The 18,673-nt window shown below is 42.8% G+C and overlaps 1 protein-coding gene across 1 annotated transcript in view; it reads right to left on the bottom strand.

Annotated features, from left to right (window-relative positions):
* The window catches only part of LOC146796345 (3-ketoacyl-CoA thiolase B, peroxisomal-like), a 153,497-nt gene extending 136,428 nt beyond the window's left edge, over nt 1-17,069 (bottom strand). Inside the window, exon 1 of the mRNA XM_085630202.1 lies at nt 16,788-17,069. Within this exon, the coding sequence (XP_085486328.1) occupies nt 16,788-16,976 (189 nt within the window). The 5' untranslated portion in view covers nt 16,977-17,069. The remainder of the gene's footprint in view (nt 1-16,787) is intronic.
* Nucleotides 17,070-18,673: the final 1,604 nt, after the last annotated feature.

Genomic DNA, 18,673 nt, shown 5'->3' with positions numbered 1-18,673 from the left:
TCATGATTATCTCACATTTAATCAAAATTCAGTGGATTCTCACAGGGTTATATGGGCTGCTGCTAAAGCTGATATTCGTGGTAGACTTATGCGAGATGCAGCCCAGTTCAACAAACAAAATATTGCTAAACAAAATCAATTGGAACAGGACATTACCAATTTCACACGTTTATATACTAAAAGCCCTACTTTACAAAATCGAAAATTACTGGAACAATCACGCATGGCATTAAATTCTCTTTTCACCTCTAAGGCGGAATATTTCTTACAAAAAATGAAAGGGAGGCATTATGAACAGGGTGAAAAAGCGGGTAGACTTCTAGCAGCACAATTGAAGCAAAGAGAGGTTGCTATGGCTATCCCTGCTTTACAATCCTCTAAGGGTTCCATGTTAACATGTCCTCAGGATATTGCTAATGAATTTGCCACATACTATAAATCTTTATACACTCCAGACGCCCATATAGATCAGGGTGAAATGTTGGCTTTTTTAGATGGATTAGAATTACCATCTCTTTCTGATGAAGATAGATCCATACTGGATGAAGATATTAGTAAAGAAGAGATTTCTCACGCTATCCTTAAACTTCCCTATCACAAAGCACCAGGAAAGGATGGTTTTACAGCAGAATTTTATCGCTGGTCCACAGATAAAATTATAGACTGTTTGCATGCGGCATTTCAAGAAGCCGAACGTACTTCAACCTTAGGTTATATATCTAATAAAGCAGTAATAGTAGTTTTACCAAAACCAGGAAAAGATCCACTTCTTTGTAGCAGTTATCGTCCCATTTCACTTTAACTGTGACATTAAAATTTTAGCTAGTATTCTTGCTTCTCGTCTGCGCAGAGTTATTCCCTCTCTCATTCATAATACTCAGGTGGGCTTTGTACCTGGTCGATCTTCCAGAAATCATTTACGCTCCCTAGCTCACACTCTGCATACTGCTAAATCTTTAGAGGATGATGCTTTGGCATTATCATTAGACGCCGAAAAGGCATTTGATAGAGTGGAGTGGGATTATTTATTCCTAATCTTAGAAAAATTTGGTTTGGGAGAACAATTTATAAAAAAGATTAAATTGTTATATGAACAACCCAATGCACTGGTCACTTTTATTTTTATTAGCCATTGAACCTTTAGCGGCCGCTATTCGGCAATCTTCAAATGTGGTTGGTATTTCCTTACCGGTGGGTGAATCTAAACTTTATCTATATGCAGATGATATACTGCTCACTATTACTGATTTAAACAGATCTTTACCATCATTACTTCAAATTATAGAGGAATTTTCTTCTTTTTCTGGGTATAAAATAAATTGGGATAATAGTGAAGCACTTCCCATCTCAGATGACACCTCAAGGGATGTGATACAGGGATATCCATTTCATTGGCAACCTTCTCGGTTAAAATATTTAGGTATCTTGGTAAAAAAGGGATTGGACGCCATGGTATCAGATAATTTAGGGCCTTTAATCATTCAGATGCAACGAGATTTTGATAAATGGAAAGCAATGGGTCTGTCTTTATGGGGTAGAGTTCAAACGGTGAAGATGGTTACGTTACCGCGCTTTCTTTATATTCTTGGTATGCTTCCTCTTCATGTTCCTTTATCCACATTGCGCCTTATAGATTCAAAAATTAAATCTTTCATATGGGGTCTTATTAAACCTCGTCTGGCTATACATAAATTAAATGCTCATCATTCCTATGGTGGCCTCAGTCTTCCCTCCATTGAACATTATACCATTGCCTTGCATTTATCTCAGCTCTCATACATGCTCCAAGGTAATTTAAATACACCACATTGGGTCCATGTTGAGCGCCATCTTCTCTCTGCAGCAAATGGTCTTGCAGTTTTATATGGATCTGGTTCAAGCCGAATAGATCCACGTAACCCCCTATTGTCTGCAATGCGTAAGATATGGCAAAGAGCGCATCGTATCTTGGGCATTAATTCTCGATTACATGTAAAGGTTCCTATATGGAACAACTCCAGAATATGCATTAAAGGTAGAAGCTTTCTCCATGACGGGGATCTTAAACCTCTATCACAGTTAATGGATGAATTCAACTTACCCCCGCTGCAGCATGCCAAATACGATCAACTTAGAAAATCTCTTCTCAAAGCTCTTGGTTCCACACCTTGGTCATTATCTATATCACCAATAGTGTTTTATTTACAAGTTTGGGGCAAACAGAAAGGTGTCATTTTAGGTCTCTACAAAACAATTACATCTCAATTATTTTCACACCCATTATCCTGCGATCTCCGACATAAATGGCAAACACGTTTACAGACTTCTTTTTCAGATATGGAATGGATGAATATACTAGATGGTTTGGATAAGGAAGCTCGGGCCATTGTAAAGCTTGTGGGAGTAGTAAAATGGTTAAGGAGTATTGGAATACTAGCACTAATGCCATGATTAACATCTCCCAATTTTTGACATGCACGAGCACGTTTGTCATCTATGTGTTAGAATGCCCATGCAAACTTCATTATGTGGGCAGCACTACACATATGGCAAAGAAACGCGTGCTGGAACATATGATGGCGATTACGAATAATGACAAGCATTATCCTATCGCCAGTCATTTCGCTAGTCACCATTTCTCAGATTACACCAGACTAACATACTTTGCCATTGAACATATCTTACCTAAAGCCAGGGGTGGGAATCGAGTTCTGAGACTCAGGCAGCGAGAATCAAGACACATAATAGGCATGTGTACCCTTTTTTCAAACGGCCATAATCTGGATGAAGAAATGGCAATACACCTTCAAAATGAATGATAATCGGTAATTATGTTTTTAATAAGTGGAATGCTGAAATTATTCCAATATGTCTAATGTAAATATATTTTCTCCTACAGGAGGAAAAGGAAGGGAAAATGTCGCTGACCTATGCCAACGAGATCCCTACCCTTTTTCTTCAGACCATCCGACGATTATGTGTGATATTTAAGATAAGATTTTAATTTTGATATTTGTTCGATATAATTATGTACACACGATGGGGTGAGATATGGGGGTAAACGAGATGCCATTCATCCAGGATCAGTTTATGGAACATAATGAGATGTTCATGGACTTTCCATATTTGCATACATTTGTCGTTATCATCATGTAATCACCCACTAATAAGGGTAATATCAGGAATTAGAAAAGTTGCTAAACTTTTTTTAAACTATGCAACGTGATCATAACAATGTAGTAGAACGGAATGCCCTATCAGGTGCTTAATGCAGTAATGGCGGAATATAGAATAGACTTACTGCGCTACATAGACCAGAATTCCTCTGACAAAGTTCCCGATAGACAATTACAGAGCGATGTCATATAAAAATTAAATAATTAATGTACCTATATGTAAGGCACTGGCACATTTTCAGATGCAATGATGACGGGGACATGATAACAGGGTAATACAGTGTGAATGTGGATCCTTTTCAAATGGGAGACAGGTTTGTTAATTTTCTGTTCGATAATTCACAAAGATTTTATAAGTGTGATGATACCGATTACTTAAACAATACATGTAATAATGAATTTGTGAAGTGATGTATAGATGACAAAACAGGCAACAATTGCATGTGCAAAGATGGCGCCCGTTATGCATTAACCGAGGATAGGAAATTGAAAGTCCTTTGTTCATTGTCATGATTTAAAAAAGTATGTAATGGCATCTTTATTGTTTACGAACGCTGTGTGAACAAGCCGCTACGGTGGCGAAACGCGTCACGGCGGGTTTATGACTGAAATAAACCTCCAAATTTATTTGAAATGAGGTCTGGTGTTTCTGAGTCAGATACTTTCTGAGAGCGCGAGTGGTATTTCGTTTTTTGAACATATATATATATATATACATATATATACATATATATATAGAGAGAGAGAGAGACTCCAAATCTTGGCCCGGCAATAACTCTAGGAAACCACAGGCACAGACCTCAGCGTACTCAGCACAGAATCACGAAAACATCAAGATGATGCAGAAAGCAGTGAACATTTATTGTCCGGTAATCACCACCAGATGATCAGGCATAGTGCCTGCCATGACACGTTTCACTCGCATCACGCAAGCTTGATCACATATATATATTCGCAATCCCTGCAGCTCCTCCTGGGAGATACGCCCGTGGTTCAGTGGCGCGAGATGGCGGTAGAGCTAAACCGGCATTACAATTCCCAAAGCTTCAATAATTCGCGCTCTCAAGTTCCGTTTGAAAGGGAAGGTTTATTGCTCAGGGTAACACGTTTCGAAAGAAAAACTTTCTTGATCACACAATGAGCTCCGTGAAACAGTACATTACATAGACATGTGACTCAGGACCTTGGCATTGAAAGTGGACTATGGTTCCAAGTACATGGTACTACGCAAAGTGAAATTTGTCGGCCATTTTGAAATAGCTTTTTCAATACAGGCATATATGGTGTACACTTACAATTGGAACATCTGAGAGCCATTACAAATAAAGATTGCCATTACCCTGTCGCAAGACACTTTGGCGACTACCATCTGTCTAATAGCTCACTTCTGTGATATTATGCTATCAAACAAGTTCTGGTGGGTAGAAGAGGAGGGAACTGAGAACTTAGATTAAGGAAAAAGGAATCCAAATGGATCCTCGACCTCGAGACTCTCTATCCTAAGGGACACAATGTTGATGAGGAATTGGCAATACACCTTATTGAAGAATAGTTAGGTGTGGCCTCATCTCGCTCTCGTCCTCTGTCTATAGGTATCCTAAAGTATCCCTTGCTTAAACTTTGCCTCATTACTGTACTTCCTCCATGCTGAATGTAACTGTAATGTTTTTAAGTGCACATTGTTTTATACACCTGTTATCTCAATCGTTACTGTTTTTAATATACTTTTTTCTTTTAAAAGGAGGAAAGGAAGGGGCTCATCAATTCACTACGGGCACTTCACGGGCCACCTACCCTTTTCTTCCCCGCTGTATGGGAGTGCACCACCTACTGATAGATAAGGAAGTTTCCTTGAGACTTTATTTTCACTGTTATTTTCCTTGTTTTTTGACTATTAGTACGGGACTTTCCGCCACTTGCCGCAAGTATTGTTGACTCTGGTACATAGCTGGTGTTTTGTCTGGGACGCATTCCACGGTGCAGTTCCGGACGTGTTCAGAGATTCTCTGTGATGTAAATCCTCGTGGGAAAATCAAAGCGGCCGGCAGAAATCCCTCCTTTGAATTCGCAATCCCTGCAGCTCCTACTGGGAGATCTGCCCGTGGTTCAGTGGCACGAGAGGCAGGTAGAGCTAAACCGGCATTACAATTCCAAAAGCTTCAATAGTTGCGCTCTCAGGTTCCGTTTGAAAGGAAAGGTTTATTGCTCAGGGTAACGCGTTGCGAAAGAAAAACTTTCTTTATCACACAATGAGCTCCGTGAAACAGTACATTACATAGACATGTGACTCAGGACCTTGGCATTGAAAGTGGACTATGGTTCCAAGTATATGGTACTACGCAAAGTGACATTTGTCGGCCATTTTGAAATAGCTTTTTCAATACAGGCATATATGGTGTACACATACAATTAATGCAAGCATTGTTACAAGAAGGTTTTTCTTTCGAAAAGCGTTACTATTCCCACTCCGATGAGTGCAACAGTTGGGAAAGTGTTGAATAGTGATGGGGTAAAATTTACTATTCCCACTCCAATCAGTTAAACAGTAGGGAAAGTGTTGGATTGTGGAGGGGTAACAATTAATATTCTCACTCCAGTCAGTTCAAAATTAAAAACAAACATAATATTGACAACAAAAATATTTAAAAAACAAAATAAATGAAAATATATACAAATAAGTTAAACATTAAAATACAAATATATTTAATATTACAAATTAAAAAAAACATATTATAATGTTAACTACATATGACAAGTACCTACAAATATTATATTAAATAAAAAAATTCAAACAAATACATATTTTTAATTAGAAATTATTTAGAAACAAAACATTAAATTTTACATAAATTTACTTTTTTTATTTCCTACCCTATAACATCACACAATTCACAAACCACATCTAAAGTTAAAAAAATTACTTACATAATTAACAGAAATAATTACCAATTAAAGAAATATTATTAATTAAATATCAAATTAAAACTCATAAAGATTAATAAACTTCCCACACTTTACCCCATAACCCCCACAAACCACAGCTAAAATTAAACCGTAAAAAACGAATTACACAATAAAAACTTCTTTTCAATTCAAAAACTAATAGTATTTAACAACTAATTATAAAGTAAATAAAATGATTTTACTCCCTACACTTTACCCTTATAAAAGTAAAACCCACACATAAAATAATATAAATAATTACCCTAATTAACCCCTTCGGTGCTCATGATAGAATGGTTCCGTCATGAGCACCGGTGCTCCTGTGCTCATGACGGAACCATTCCGTCATGAGGACAGGGGCACGAAATCCCTCTGCTGCAGACAGCAGAGGGATTTCCCTTTTTTTTTTATTGGCCTCGGGAGGTTGGGGAAGAGCTTCCCTAACCTCCCAAGGCCAATTTGCATTTTTATTGCAATGCCCATTGCGCGCATGGTGCGCTGTCGTCATTGCAATTAAAATGAAACTGAAACTTAGTTTCAGTTTCATTGTTTCGGTGCTCATGGGGCCAGGTGCTTGTGGGGCTATCTCAGCCCCACGAGCACCGAAACAGATAGGAGAGGTATCGTTGGAAAGGGGAGAATCTCCCCTTTCCAATGGTACCCCTCTCTAGTAGATCCCCACTTGGGGATCGTCCCTGGGGGGCGATCACCAAGCATGGATCCACCCACTAGGCACCAGGGAGGGGGAGCGGTCCCTTGGGCAAGGGCCTTTGCTCCCCCAATATGTTTTGGCCTAATTCAGTCTTTTTGTACCCGCTGGGGGAAGATGGGGGCTGCAGCCCCTAATCTGCCCCCCGGGGGAACAGATTGCCCATTAGATCCAGGGAATTTATTTAGTATGTAAATTAGGGGTGGGGCTCCCCAATATGGGCATGCCAATGCCCCCACCCCCTGCACAATTAGAGTCTTTCTGCCCCTCCTGGGGGGCAGATGAGGGCAGCAGCCCCCAATCTGCCCCCCGGGGGGCAGAAAGCCCACTAGAAACCAGGGATTTATTTTATTATGTAAATTAGGGGTGGGGGCTGCCAAATATGGGCATGCCAAAGCCCCCAACTCCCCTGCACAATTAGAGTCTTTCTGACCCTCCTGGGGGGCAGAAAGCCCACTAGACGCCAGGGTTTTTTTTTACGATTAATTTAGGGGTGGGGGCTGCCAAAGATGGGCCTGCCAATGCCCCCACCCCTCCCCCCCACAAAATTCCAGTCTTTTCTGCAGCCCTGGGGGGCAGATGGGGGCAGTAGCTCCCAATCTGCCCCCATGGGGGCAGAAAGCACCCTAGACACCAGGGATTCTTTTTTTATAGGCTCAGGGTGGGGGCTGCCCAGAATAGACATTCAAATGCCCCCACCCTACCCCCCCAAAGAAAACTAAAGACGTGCTGCCCCTCCAGAAGGAAGATGGGGGCAATAGCCCCTGATCTGCCACTGGGTGGGGGGGCAGAAAGCCCACTAAGCGCCAGGGTTTTTTTTTTATGTAGGATGGGGTAGGCGAGAATGGGCATGTCAAGGCCCCCACCCCCCCAAAAAATGATAGTCTTTCTGTCCCCCCTGGGAGGCAGATGGGGCAATAGCCCCTTATCTGCCCCAGCCCGGGGTGGGACAGAAAGCCTACTAGCCACCAGGGATTTTTTTTGTTTCCAAAGTTCAGGGCGGGGGTTGCCCAGAATAGGTGTGCCAATGCCCCCACCCCCCAAAAAAAGATGCCAAAGCCTTTTTGCCCCCCCCCCAGGAGGCAGATGGGGGCAGTAGCCCCTGATCTGCCCCCTGGGGAGGGCAGAAGGTCCACTAGGCACCAGCAAGTATGCTGGCTTTTCTATTAGTAGGGATGGGGGCTTCCCAGAATGGGCTTCCCAATGCCCCCATCCCCCCAAAAGAATAGCCACAGTCTTTCTGCCCCCCTTGGGGGCATATCGGGGCAATAGCCCTCGATTTCCCCCCTCCCCAGGGCAGCAGAAAGCCCACTAGGCACTGAATGTTCTTCAGGATGTGCCTACCTGTGAATTTTGGGACCTAACGCAGCTGGCACATAGACAAATCTAGAAAACCTGTACATTTTTGAAAACTAGACACCAAAGGGAATCCAGGATGGGGTGACTTGTGTGCCATTCACCAGATTATGTTACCCAGAATCCCTTGCAAACCTCAAACTTTGTCAAAAAACCCACATTTTCCTCACATTTTTGTGGTGGAAAGTTCTGGAATCTGCGTAGATCCATAAAATTCCACCCACTCCGCGTTCCCCAAAGTCTTCCGAGAAAAATGGTACCTCACTTGTGTGGGTAGGCCTAGTGCCCGCGACAGGAAACAGCCCAAAACGCAACGTGGACACACCACATTTTCTCAGTGAAAACTGACCCTTTTTTTGCAGAGTGCTTAGCTGTAGATTTTGAACCCTAGCTCTGCTGGCACCTAGGGAAACCCAGCAAACCTATACATTTTTGAAAACTAGACACCCAGGGAAATCAAGGATGGGGGGACTTGACTGGCTCTCACCAGGTTCTGTTACCCTGAATCCCTTGCAAACCTCACAATTTGTCAAAAAAATACATTTTCCTCACAAATTCTGGGGTGGAAAGTTCTGGAATCTGTGTGGATCCACAAGATTCCACTCATCCTGCATTCCCCAAAGCCTTCCGAGAACAATGGGACCTCACTTGTGTGGGTGGGTCAAGTACCCGCGACAGGCAAGGGCCCAAAACCTAGTGAGGCAACATCAAAATTACCTATCACAAACCAACCTGGTCTTCAAGGGGGGTCCTATGAGTTTTTGGCCCCGGGCTCGGCGGCCATCTAGGGAAACCTACCAAACCCACACATTTCTGAAAACTAGACTACCGGGGGATTCCAGGGAGGTATGGCTTGCGTGGATCCCCCAACGTTTTCTTACCCAAAATCTCCTGCAAACTTCAAATTTAGCTGAAAAAATCCCTTTTTCCACCCATTTTTCAAATTTCATACCACCTAGCGTTCCCCCAGGTCTCCCGATAAAAATGGTGCCTCGCTCGTGTGGGAGGCCCAAGTACCCGCGACAGGCAAGGGCCCAAAACATACAAAATTGCCTATCACAAAATGTTTTGGGCCATTGCCTGTTGCGAGTACTTGGGCCTCCCACACGAGTGAGGCACCCTTTTTCTTGGAAGACTTTGGGGAACGTGAGGTGGGTGGAATTTTGTGGCTCCATGTAGATTCCAGAACTTTCCACCACAGAAATGTGAGGAAAATGTGGTGGTTTTTTTACAGATTTTGAGGTTTGCAAGGGATTCTGGGTAACAGAAACTGGTGAGAGCTTCGCAAGCCACCCCATCCAGGATTCCCCTGGGTGTCTACTTTTCAAAAATGTATAGGTTTGCTAGGTTTCCCTAGGTGCCGGCAGAGCTACGGTTCAAAATGTACAGCTAGGCACTTTGCAAAAAAAGGGTCAGTTTTCACTGTAAAAATAAAGTGTGTCCATGTTGCGTTTTGGACCGTTTCCTGTCACAGGCACTAGGCCTACCCACACAAGTGAGGTTCCATTTTTATCGGGAGATTTAGGGTAACACAGAATTTTAGAGCAACTGTTATTACCTACTGACTTTCAATGCATTTCTGCCTTCCAAATGAAAGACAATGTGTAAAAAAGAAGTCATTTTGAAAAATGACCTATAAGTCTCATGCTAGTATGGGTACTCACAATTTCGGAACTGTGCAAATATCTACTGTTTCTAAACTCTATATTTTGTTCCAGTTTCAGAAATACATAGGTGTCTTTCATACCGATTTTTCCATGTATATATTTTCCCAAAATAATTGCTATATACCAGGAACATAATGAAAAACCATTGCAAGAAGCAGCTCAGTTATTGGCTCTGGGTTCGTCTGGTTATTGGTGAACCTACAAGTCTTATATATACCCACAACCAGAAAGGTTTAGCGGATGTAACGGTATATTGCTTTCAAACAGCTGTCACAGTTAGAAGAAGTTACAGGTGAAAACGTTGGCACGATTGGCTGTTTTTTTTCAAGTAAATTTCAATTTTTCATGTATTTAAGTGTTAGTTTCTATGAAGAAACCTTGAAGGAGCTACACAAATGACCCCTTTTTGGAATTCAGAATTTTGTCTACTTTTCCAAAATGTATAGCTTTCCAGGATCCATTATTGCTTTCATACCCATTTCTACCATTAACTGGAAGGAGGTTGAAAGCACAAAGAATAGCAAAAATAGGCTATGTCCCAGAAAAATGCGAAAACTGTGTAAAAGATTTAGGTTTTCTGACAAAAGTCTGCTTGTCCCTGAAATCTGGGAAAATGGCGATTTCAGCACCACAACCCCTTTGTTGATACCATTTGCAGGGAAAACACCAGACGCTTTCATCTGTAGCCCTTTTTCCCAAAAAAACAAAATGTACCTGTATTTTGGCTAATTACTGGGTCCCCTCCAGGGGAATCCACAAACCCTGGGTACCTTTAGAATCCCCATGATGATGGAAAAAAAGGACGCAAATTTGGAGTGGATACCTTATGTGGTCAAAAGGTTACAGGGGCCTAAGCGCGAACTACCCCAAATAGCCAAAAAAAGGCTTAGCACAGGGGGGCAAAGGCCTAGCAGCAAAGGGGTTAAATATCAATTAATTAATTAATATTAATGATCAACTAATTATTAATAAAAAAAAACATAAATTACTTCCCACCCTTTACCCCTATAAAGCCCACAACCCACACCTAAAATGAATTACACAATTTCCATATTTAATTTTCAATTAATTAATTAATATTAATTAAGAACAAAATAAATAATGAAACATAAATTACTTCCTGTCCTTTACTCCTACAAACCTCACAACCCTCACCTAAAATTAATTACACAATTTCCATAATTAATTTACAATTACTTATTTAATATTTATTACCAACTAATTATTAATCAAAAATAAATTACTTCCCACCCACTACCCCTATAAACACCCCCACCCACACCTAAAATTAATTACTCAATTTTCATAGTTAATTTTCAATTAATTAACTAATACTAATTAACAACTTATTATTAATTACTTAAAAATAAATTACTTCCCACCCTTTGCCGCTATAAACCGCACAACCCGCACCTAAAACAATTACAAAATTATCATAATTAATTAGCAATTAATTAATATTGATTAACAAACAATTAATAATTAATAATAAATAATTACTTCCCACAATTAACACTAGAAAAATCTCAATTAAATAAATATCAATAAATACAAAATAATCATTAATTTATTATAGTTAAATCACTTCCCACCCTATTCCCCTATAAACCCACAACCACTACAGAACTTAAAAAACGCAAAATGTAAATAAATAAAATTGATAACTACTAAAAATGTAACACATATATTAAAAACATAAACAATTCTTATACAAAATAATACATCGCATACAATTAAAATATATACTAAAATCCATACCACTAATTATACAACTATATTTATGCAAACAATATTAATGATTTCTATTTTTTTTTAAACGATATTGTCACCTTAAAATAGATATTCTTGACCACGATATTCTTGCTGTCGATATTTCTGACTCACAATATTTAGGACTCGATATTTCTGTAGGTCGACAGTTCCAACTCAATATTCTGTTTGCATACCGTTGGCAAAGTGATTTAGAATCTATGTCATGTCATGACAATCACCTGGTTGGCGAAGTGATTTATGTGATTGTGGTGTTATGTGTTTTATGCATAATACAAAGGATGTTTTTAGAAAACCTGCTGTGGCGTCTCTTTTGTGGTGTATTTTGTGTGTCACTGATGTGTGTATGTGTCTCACAATCGCTTTACACATTGCCTCTGGGAAAAGCCTGACTGCTTTGCCAAGCTACCAAGGGGTGAGCAGGGGTTATCTTGGGTGTTCACACTGCTCATATAGGGAACTCAGGGGCATATTATCAAGGCCAGGTGATAATTATCGCTCAGCGCTCTTAGCGCTAGGATAATTATCGCTTGCCAACTCTGAATTTTATCGCGGAGATAGCGTGCTATCAGCAACGCTTATCTCCAAAGCAATAAAATTGAGAGCGCAAGCTGCCAACTGTGCGATTATCGCTGGAAATACAGCAAAAATCGCACAGGGTTTGGCGATAACTTGCTGATAGGGCAAGGCATACTTAGCCATGATATCCACCTTCCATAGGATATCATGGCTAAGTCAGTTTCAAAGCAGGCGTAAGAAAAGTAGCGATAACAGAGGTTATCGCTACTTTTCTTGCCGCTGTGCCGTTATTCTGGGGAGGAACGCCCACTTTGCATCTCATTAGAGATGCAAAGCTGGGCGTTAAGGGAAAGGGCGAAGAAGCATGGATTCACGCGTTAGCGTGTCCTTGCTAATAGGGCGTTAAAATTATCGCCGCTTTTCGGCCGAAAACGGACGCAAAAGCGGCAATAATTCTTTATCGCCTCGTTGATGATATGCCCCTCAGTTCTTCCCACTATAAAGAATAATTCTGAAAAAAATGTTATTCCGGAAAGCATTAAGTACCTTTTATGTACTTGCATCCTTGTGAAATACACAACTTCTGTTTACAAACAAGAAAGGAACGTACCCGCATTCCTGACTGTTTCTGCTCTCACACTTTACTATAGTGACTCCTGCCTAAGTGCAGGTAGCAGCTCACCGAGTCATGTTTAAAGCTTGTCTCTGAATCTAGTATACATCACCAAGCACCTACCATATAGTGCCCCCATATAGGTGCCACACTACAACCATTCAACCATGCACTTCGAAACATGTAGACAGAAACTCAAAGCGAATCGAGTGCCTTGCAGTGCGGCACACCACGTGCCGGATAAAAAATAAAGGGGCATATTATCAAGGACGGCGTTTCAATTATCGCCGGTTTAGCGGCAGAAAACTGCTACTAAAGCGGCGATAATGGGCTTGATAATATGCCCTGGAGAATTGCCATAGAAGCCCATGTTCACACCAGAACATGGGCTTTTATGGGAATTCTCAAGGGCATATTATCAAGCCCATTATCGCCGCTTTAGCAGCAGTTTTCTGCAGCTAAACCGCGATAATTTTTAACGCCGTCCTTGATAATATGCCCCAAAGCATTCTGCCTACTGGTAGAGTGGAAAATTTGTATCCTCCATAGGGTACCTGTTAGGAGTGCAATGTAATCGCTCGTAGAACACATATTATTCAATGTTATGAGAAAAATCTGACGTTAGAAGAAACGTGAATCAAGTCACATGTTCCTACGAAAGTAGTGAGTTCTAATGTAGAGCTTAATAATTAACGCGTACAACTTGTGCTGGAAAGTGTAACCCATGCAATTCGTTTATAGGCCTCATTAGTAATGTGATTCAATGATGTATTAATTGTGTTAAACACTTTTCTAAGTTATCGATGGAGATGCAAGACGTATTAATGTGGTTAAGAGAATTGTTTAATGTAGTTCCTAATGATATGATATGACATGATAGGAGACTTATAATGCGCAACAGCTACTCCCAAAAGTGTCCTGGCGCAGAGACAGAGAGTACCTGAGTGCTATCTTGCTTCTCTTTCCTTGGTAGTGGCTTCATGCCGCAGACCCATCTTATGGTGGAGTGACTTCTTAGGAAGGCTCTACCCACTGACACCTTTTCTCTTGCAAATCATTTGCTTATAAGCTAATTTAGGGATGCCACTTCTAGAGTTAGAGTGGGGACAGTTAGAACCTAATGTTGCATACCGAAGAAGTGCCGATGCAGGGGGACTTGTACTTTTGCTTTCTCATCTTATGCATAATCGTCATAGAACTTATTGTTTTTTTCATGCTCCACCGAGTGAACCTTTTTAGAAGGTTTGGGTTTTTTCTGTTTCCCTTGTAGTTTTATGCTCTCATGCCAAGATTTGTGTATGTCCAACTAGTTTTGAATCTGTAATAAACTTGACTACCCTTCAATTGGTTGTCGACCTGGGTTTTTGTGTAGCCATTTCGTGCTACACTGTATTTCCTTTGAATAACCTACCTTTACCCCCAAAATCATCCCTACCTCCTTTTACCTCTACCTACCACTAAACCCTAAAATCACCCTCACCTTCCATTACCTCTACCAAATCCTGAACCTTTAAATCACCTTTACCCCTCTTTACCGCTACTCATCCCTGAACCCTAAAATCACTCTTACCTCCCTTTACCAGTTTGTTTCCCTCTTTATTTGCATGCTTGCCTACCTCTACGGTGACTGTGAGTAAAGGATAAGGAGTGAGAGAGTGTGTGTGGGAAGTTATGCTGTAAATGGAAACTTTGCTGTGAGTGAAGATACAGAGCAGAAAGAGGCGGCTCTGCAGTGCATTGTGACAACAGTGGGTGACAGCTAGTGACGTGGCAATAAACACAATCTCAGCATTGGATTACCATACTGCGTATGACCCTGTTGTCGATAGCTCTGCAGCAAGTGTGTGCCTGTGGCCACCCCTAAACAGAGGCTCTTCATGGAGCCAGAGGCTATAAGCAACTGTTATAGTGAATGAGTCGGTGAGTGAGTGAAACCAAATGAAGATTATGGAGAATGGTGTAAGTAGGTGGAGTCCTTCAGTGAGCTGTACAATAAACGGATCCTCCGCAAAGTTAATAGCTCTGCAAGCTGAGCCTAGGCCCAGGGCGCTGAGGTTTAGGGAGGGCAAACCACACAATAAGTTGACCTAATTGCCTGCTTTTAATTTCGAATTGGAGGCTGCCAGCACCTTTTCATGTTCTCCATAAATCAATCTTCCCACTCTCGTCGTTTGTCTACCTCCCTTTGCATTTCTCCCCTCCATTCTCCCTCTCGCCCCCTCCTACAGGCTCTCACCTCCAATTTAGCACCTGACTAGGTGATCAGGTCCGGGGGAAGTGGAGGAAATTTGTGTTCATAACATGGTCACTGCAAAGGTAATCAACCAGGTGCTGATCGACCTGTGAACACAAAAGCCAACCCTCAACACCCAGCCACACTGAGGGGCATATTTGCAAAGAAGTGACGGAGCACGGCGTTAGCCTTCTTGGTGTAACGCCGCGCTCTGCCACTACTGAAACGCAGGGCTGCACTGTATTTACAACCATACGATGCAACCCTACATTTCCACTTGCGCTGGGGCTAATTTCAGCTGCCTAGCGCCAACGCAGGCACCCTGGTGCAAGGGTGCCTGCATTGTGGGTAATGATTGTTTATGTGCAGGAAGTTGCCCTTCCTGCACGTAATCTTAAATGGCGATTTGTAACTTCTGTGTGTGCTGCTTTGTGCAGCACACATAGAAGTTGCAACTCATTATTTTTAAAAATGATTGTTTATGGGCAGGCGGGGACACCTTCCTGCACAAAAACCGTCATGCATGGCATTTTGCTGGTTTTGTGTGTGCTGCACAATGCAGCACACATAAAAACAGTAAAAACAAGGGGAAATAAAGCCTTTCTCCTCGTTGCGCCCTGTTAATACCAGGTTTTCCCTAGTCTTAATTTTGGTGCTGCCCCATATTTACACCACTCTTGTAAATATGGGGCAGCGTCAAAATCAATGGGTGTTGCAGCGGAACGCCCACCGCAACACCCATTACCCTCCCCTTTCACGCTAAGTACAGCGTGAAAGGGGGCCTTATTTACAAGGCAGCGTTAAGCCACGTTAAGTGGCTTAACGCTGCCTTGTGAATAAGACGAAGCCCATAACGTCAAAAAAGTGATGTTCTGGTGGCTATAGGGGCTTGTAAATATGCCCCTAGGATCATCTGCAGTAGCAAGGGGGAAGCAGGGTCAGGAGCAGTGCCCGTAGCAGGGCACAGGCCGAGGCCTTCCATTGCTCTCAATATTTCCCTGCATCTTCCCCGGCTCGCTCCACAACATTCACTGCCAAGGACCGTCTGATACAGGCGGTGGAACCAACTGGAATGGTAGCAAGAAATATTTTACTCATGAAATAATGAAATGTTATTTTAAGGGTTTTTATTACTGTGTTTTTCTATTCTGTGATATATGCGTTATGTAACTTGTAATGATTTTAAGTAAACATACAATTAATTTGACTGACTGACTGAATGAAATGTATAAGGCACACAGTTCCCGTCAGGGGTGTCTTGGCGCTACAGTTATGGGTACCATATACAACCGTGATAGACAGCAGAGCAGGCTTTTCTCATTCCCACACAAATTACAGCACAAAAAACAGCACTGAGTGATAAAGGCTATTTATGATATACAGCCTTTAGGCGAGAGGCACAGCAGCAGAGAGTGAAAATTGAGGTCGGAGGATTAGCAGAGAAGCCTAAATTGATAGCTTCTTGAGCTAAGGCCGGTCCAGAAAGCCGGGTCTGGTGGCTGACGGGACTAATGCGTCCATTGCAGGGGTCTGTGCTCGATCTCATGGTTACAGGCTTAAATCCTGGCGGGTCCACTCAGCCTTTCATCCGTCTGAGGTCGATAAAATGAGTACCATTGAGCTGGGTGAAAATAAATATCAGTTATTCAGCACCAAGAGGCCTACGGTTGAACGTGCGCTTTACACATTTTTTATGGCTCAGAGTGCGTGCGTCACACTCACCACATTGAATGACTGAGTGGGACCATGCATGCAGGGACGAAGGCTTTGCAGTGAAAGAATGACTGTGAGAGGCACTGACTATGCAGGGGTGGTACTTTACCTTGAAGGCACCTCGCTTGGCTTTGCAGATGGCAGTGCGCAGCCCGTGCACCACCACAATGTCATCGGGACTGTCCCTGTGATGAAGAGCTGAGCAGGGCGCAGCCTGCAGTGAGTTCGTGCGGGTTCCGGGCAAGCCCTTGTCGCCTTGAGCGGGGTGCCACGGCCCCGCCATGTTCATCCGTTGCATCTCGCAATGAGCTTCCACTCTGGTCTCTCTCTCCTCTGCCTCACTGCTGCCCCGACACTGGCTGGCACCTTTATAAAGCTGCGCTACAGGTGCTCTTTACACCTGGGCGCCCAGGGACCAAAGAGATGGCACAATGCCCGGCACAAACATGGAGGAAGGACTATGTGACAACACTTCACGAGAGAGCCCCAATGAAAACAGGAGGATGGGACCGCGAAACAGTCACCACTGTTTACATATTGCCAGCGAATACTCACTTCAGCGGGTGATGTCGTTGGTAAATCGTTTAATCCCATTACGAGTATACTGAAAGAAGCACTGCATCTGGGCCTCTCAGGTCATTCTGCGTGTTCGTTGTCGCCCTGAACTCATTTAAATCAGCACAGAGACGTGGATATGTATGCTACATACAATAATTCATTTCGAAACGCCACAATATCTTTCTTACTGTAACCGAGCTCGACCAGCACTCAAATGAGCACTATCAATGTTGCAGGTTTTTAAACCTCATCCTAAACTATAATGGCTTTGTTTAGACTATAGTCATGGCTCCTATCCCACTGTCAAGACATTTTGCGCGTAGAACCAGGGTCATCAACCCCAGCTTGAAAAATGCATTATTGATTATGTCAGAACCCTTTTCAGAGTGCCACGTGACGAGCAGAAGCCCCTGGCCCTACTGGCCCACCGGTGGAGGTCGTGGCCTTATACTCCTAATATTCTGGGGCCCGACCTACTATGGGTCCTGACTAACTGGACCAACTACTCCCCCTTCAGCACTTGACTCGCAGTGACAGCGCAAGTCGAGTAGTCCGAGGCTCTTCAGGTGCAAGGTATTCAAGGGCTCATAACTCAAAATACCCCCCAAGTGACCCTATTAAGATGGTTGTCCATGCTAGTCTTTAGTGTAAAAAGTGTTATTTACTGTACATACTATACACAGTACACTAAATATTCCACACAAGCCACGCTGACCAACTTCCACACGTGCATGACAAGCGTCACAAACTGAATTATTAGACAACTGCCTCAATGCAACACAGACCAGGCAGAAGTGCTGATTTTAAGGAACAACACCTCACTGTGAAGCGATGCCTGGTGGCCTCCCGAACTATGACCTTCACCCTATCCGACTGGCCACGCCCTCAACCTTGAAATCATCCTGGACAGTAAGCACACCATGAAAAGACAGATCTGCTCAGTCTCATCCGCCTACTTCTTCACCCTTCACATGCTCCATAAGATCTTCAAGGGGAGAGCATGTGGCCTAACGGCTAGGGCGGTCGACCTCGCAGCTGGGGAACCGGGTTCGAGTCTCGGCAGGGGCGCTCAACATTCTGTGATTCTATGCAAATAACTTGGGGCCCTATTAGGATGTCCGCCCGCCACCCTAGCGGTGTTGGGACCGGCCACCAGCAGTGCGGCGGTCCCGCCACCAATTATAATGCAACCGCCACCCTTGCGGTCGCATTCCGTATTGTTAACATTGCGACGGGTGCGGCTGTGAGCTGCACCTGCCGCAATGCCAAAAATACATGTTGTGCATTGCCATGCACAATGTGGCAGGCACTGCGCAGTGCCTGCCACCTTGTGCATGGCAATGAGGCAGCCCCCCCACCCACCCGTGGGCCCGCAATAGGCCACCACAGCAATTCCCGCCAGCCTTTCCATGGCGGAGAAGCGACCATGGAAAGGAC

Source organism: Triturus cristatus, chromosome 10 (genome assembly GCF_964204655.1).
Source record: "Triturus cristatus chromosome 10, aTriCri1.1, whole genome shotgun sequence".
Classification (NCBI taxonomy): Eukaryota; Metazoa; Chordata; class Amphibia; order Caudata; family Salamandridae; genus Triturus; species Triturus cristatus.
The sequence above is the reverse complement of the archived record's forward strand: the minus strand, read 5'-3'. Positions and strand labels throughout refer to the sequence as shown.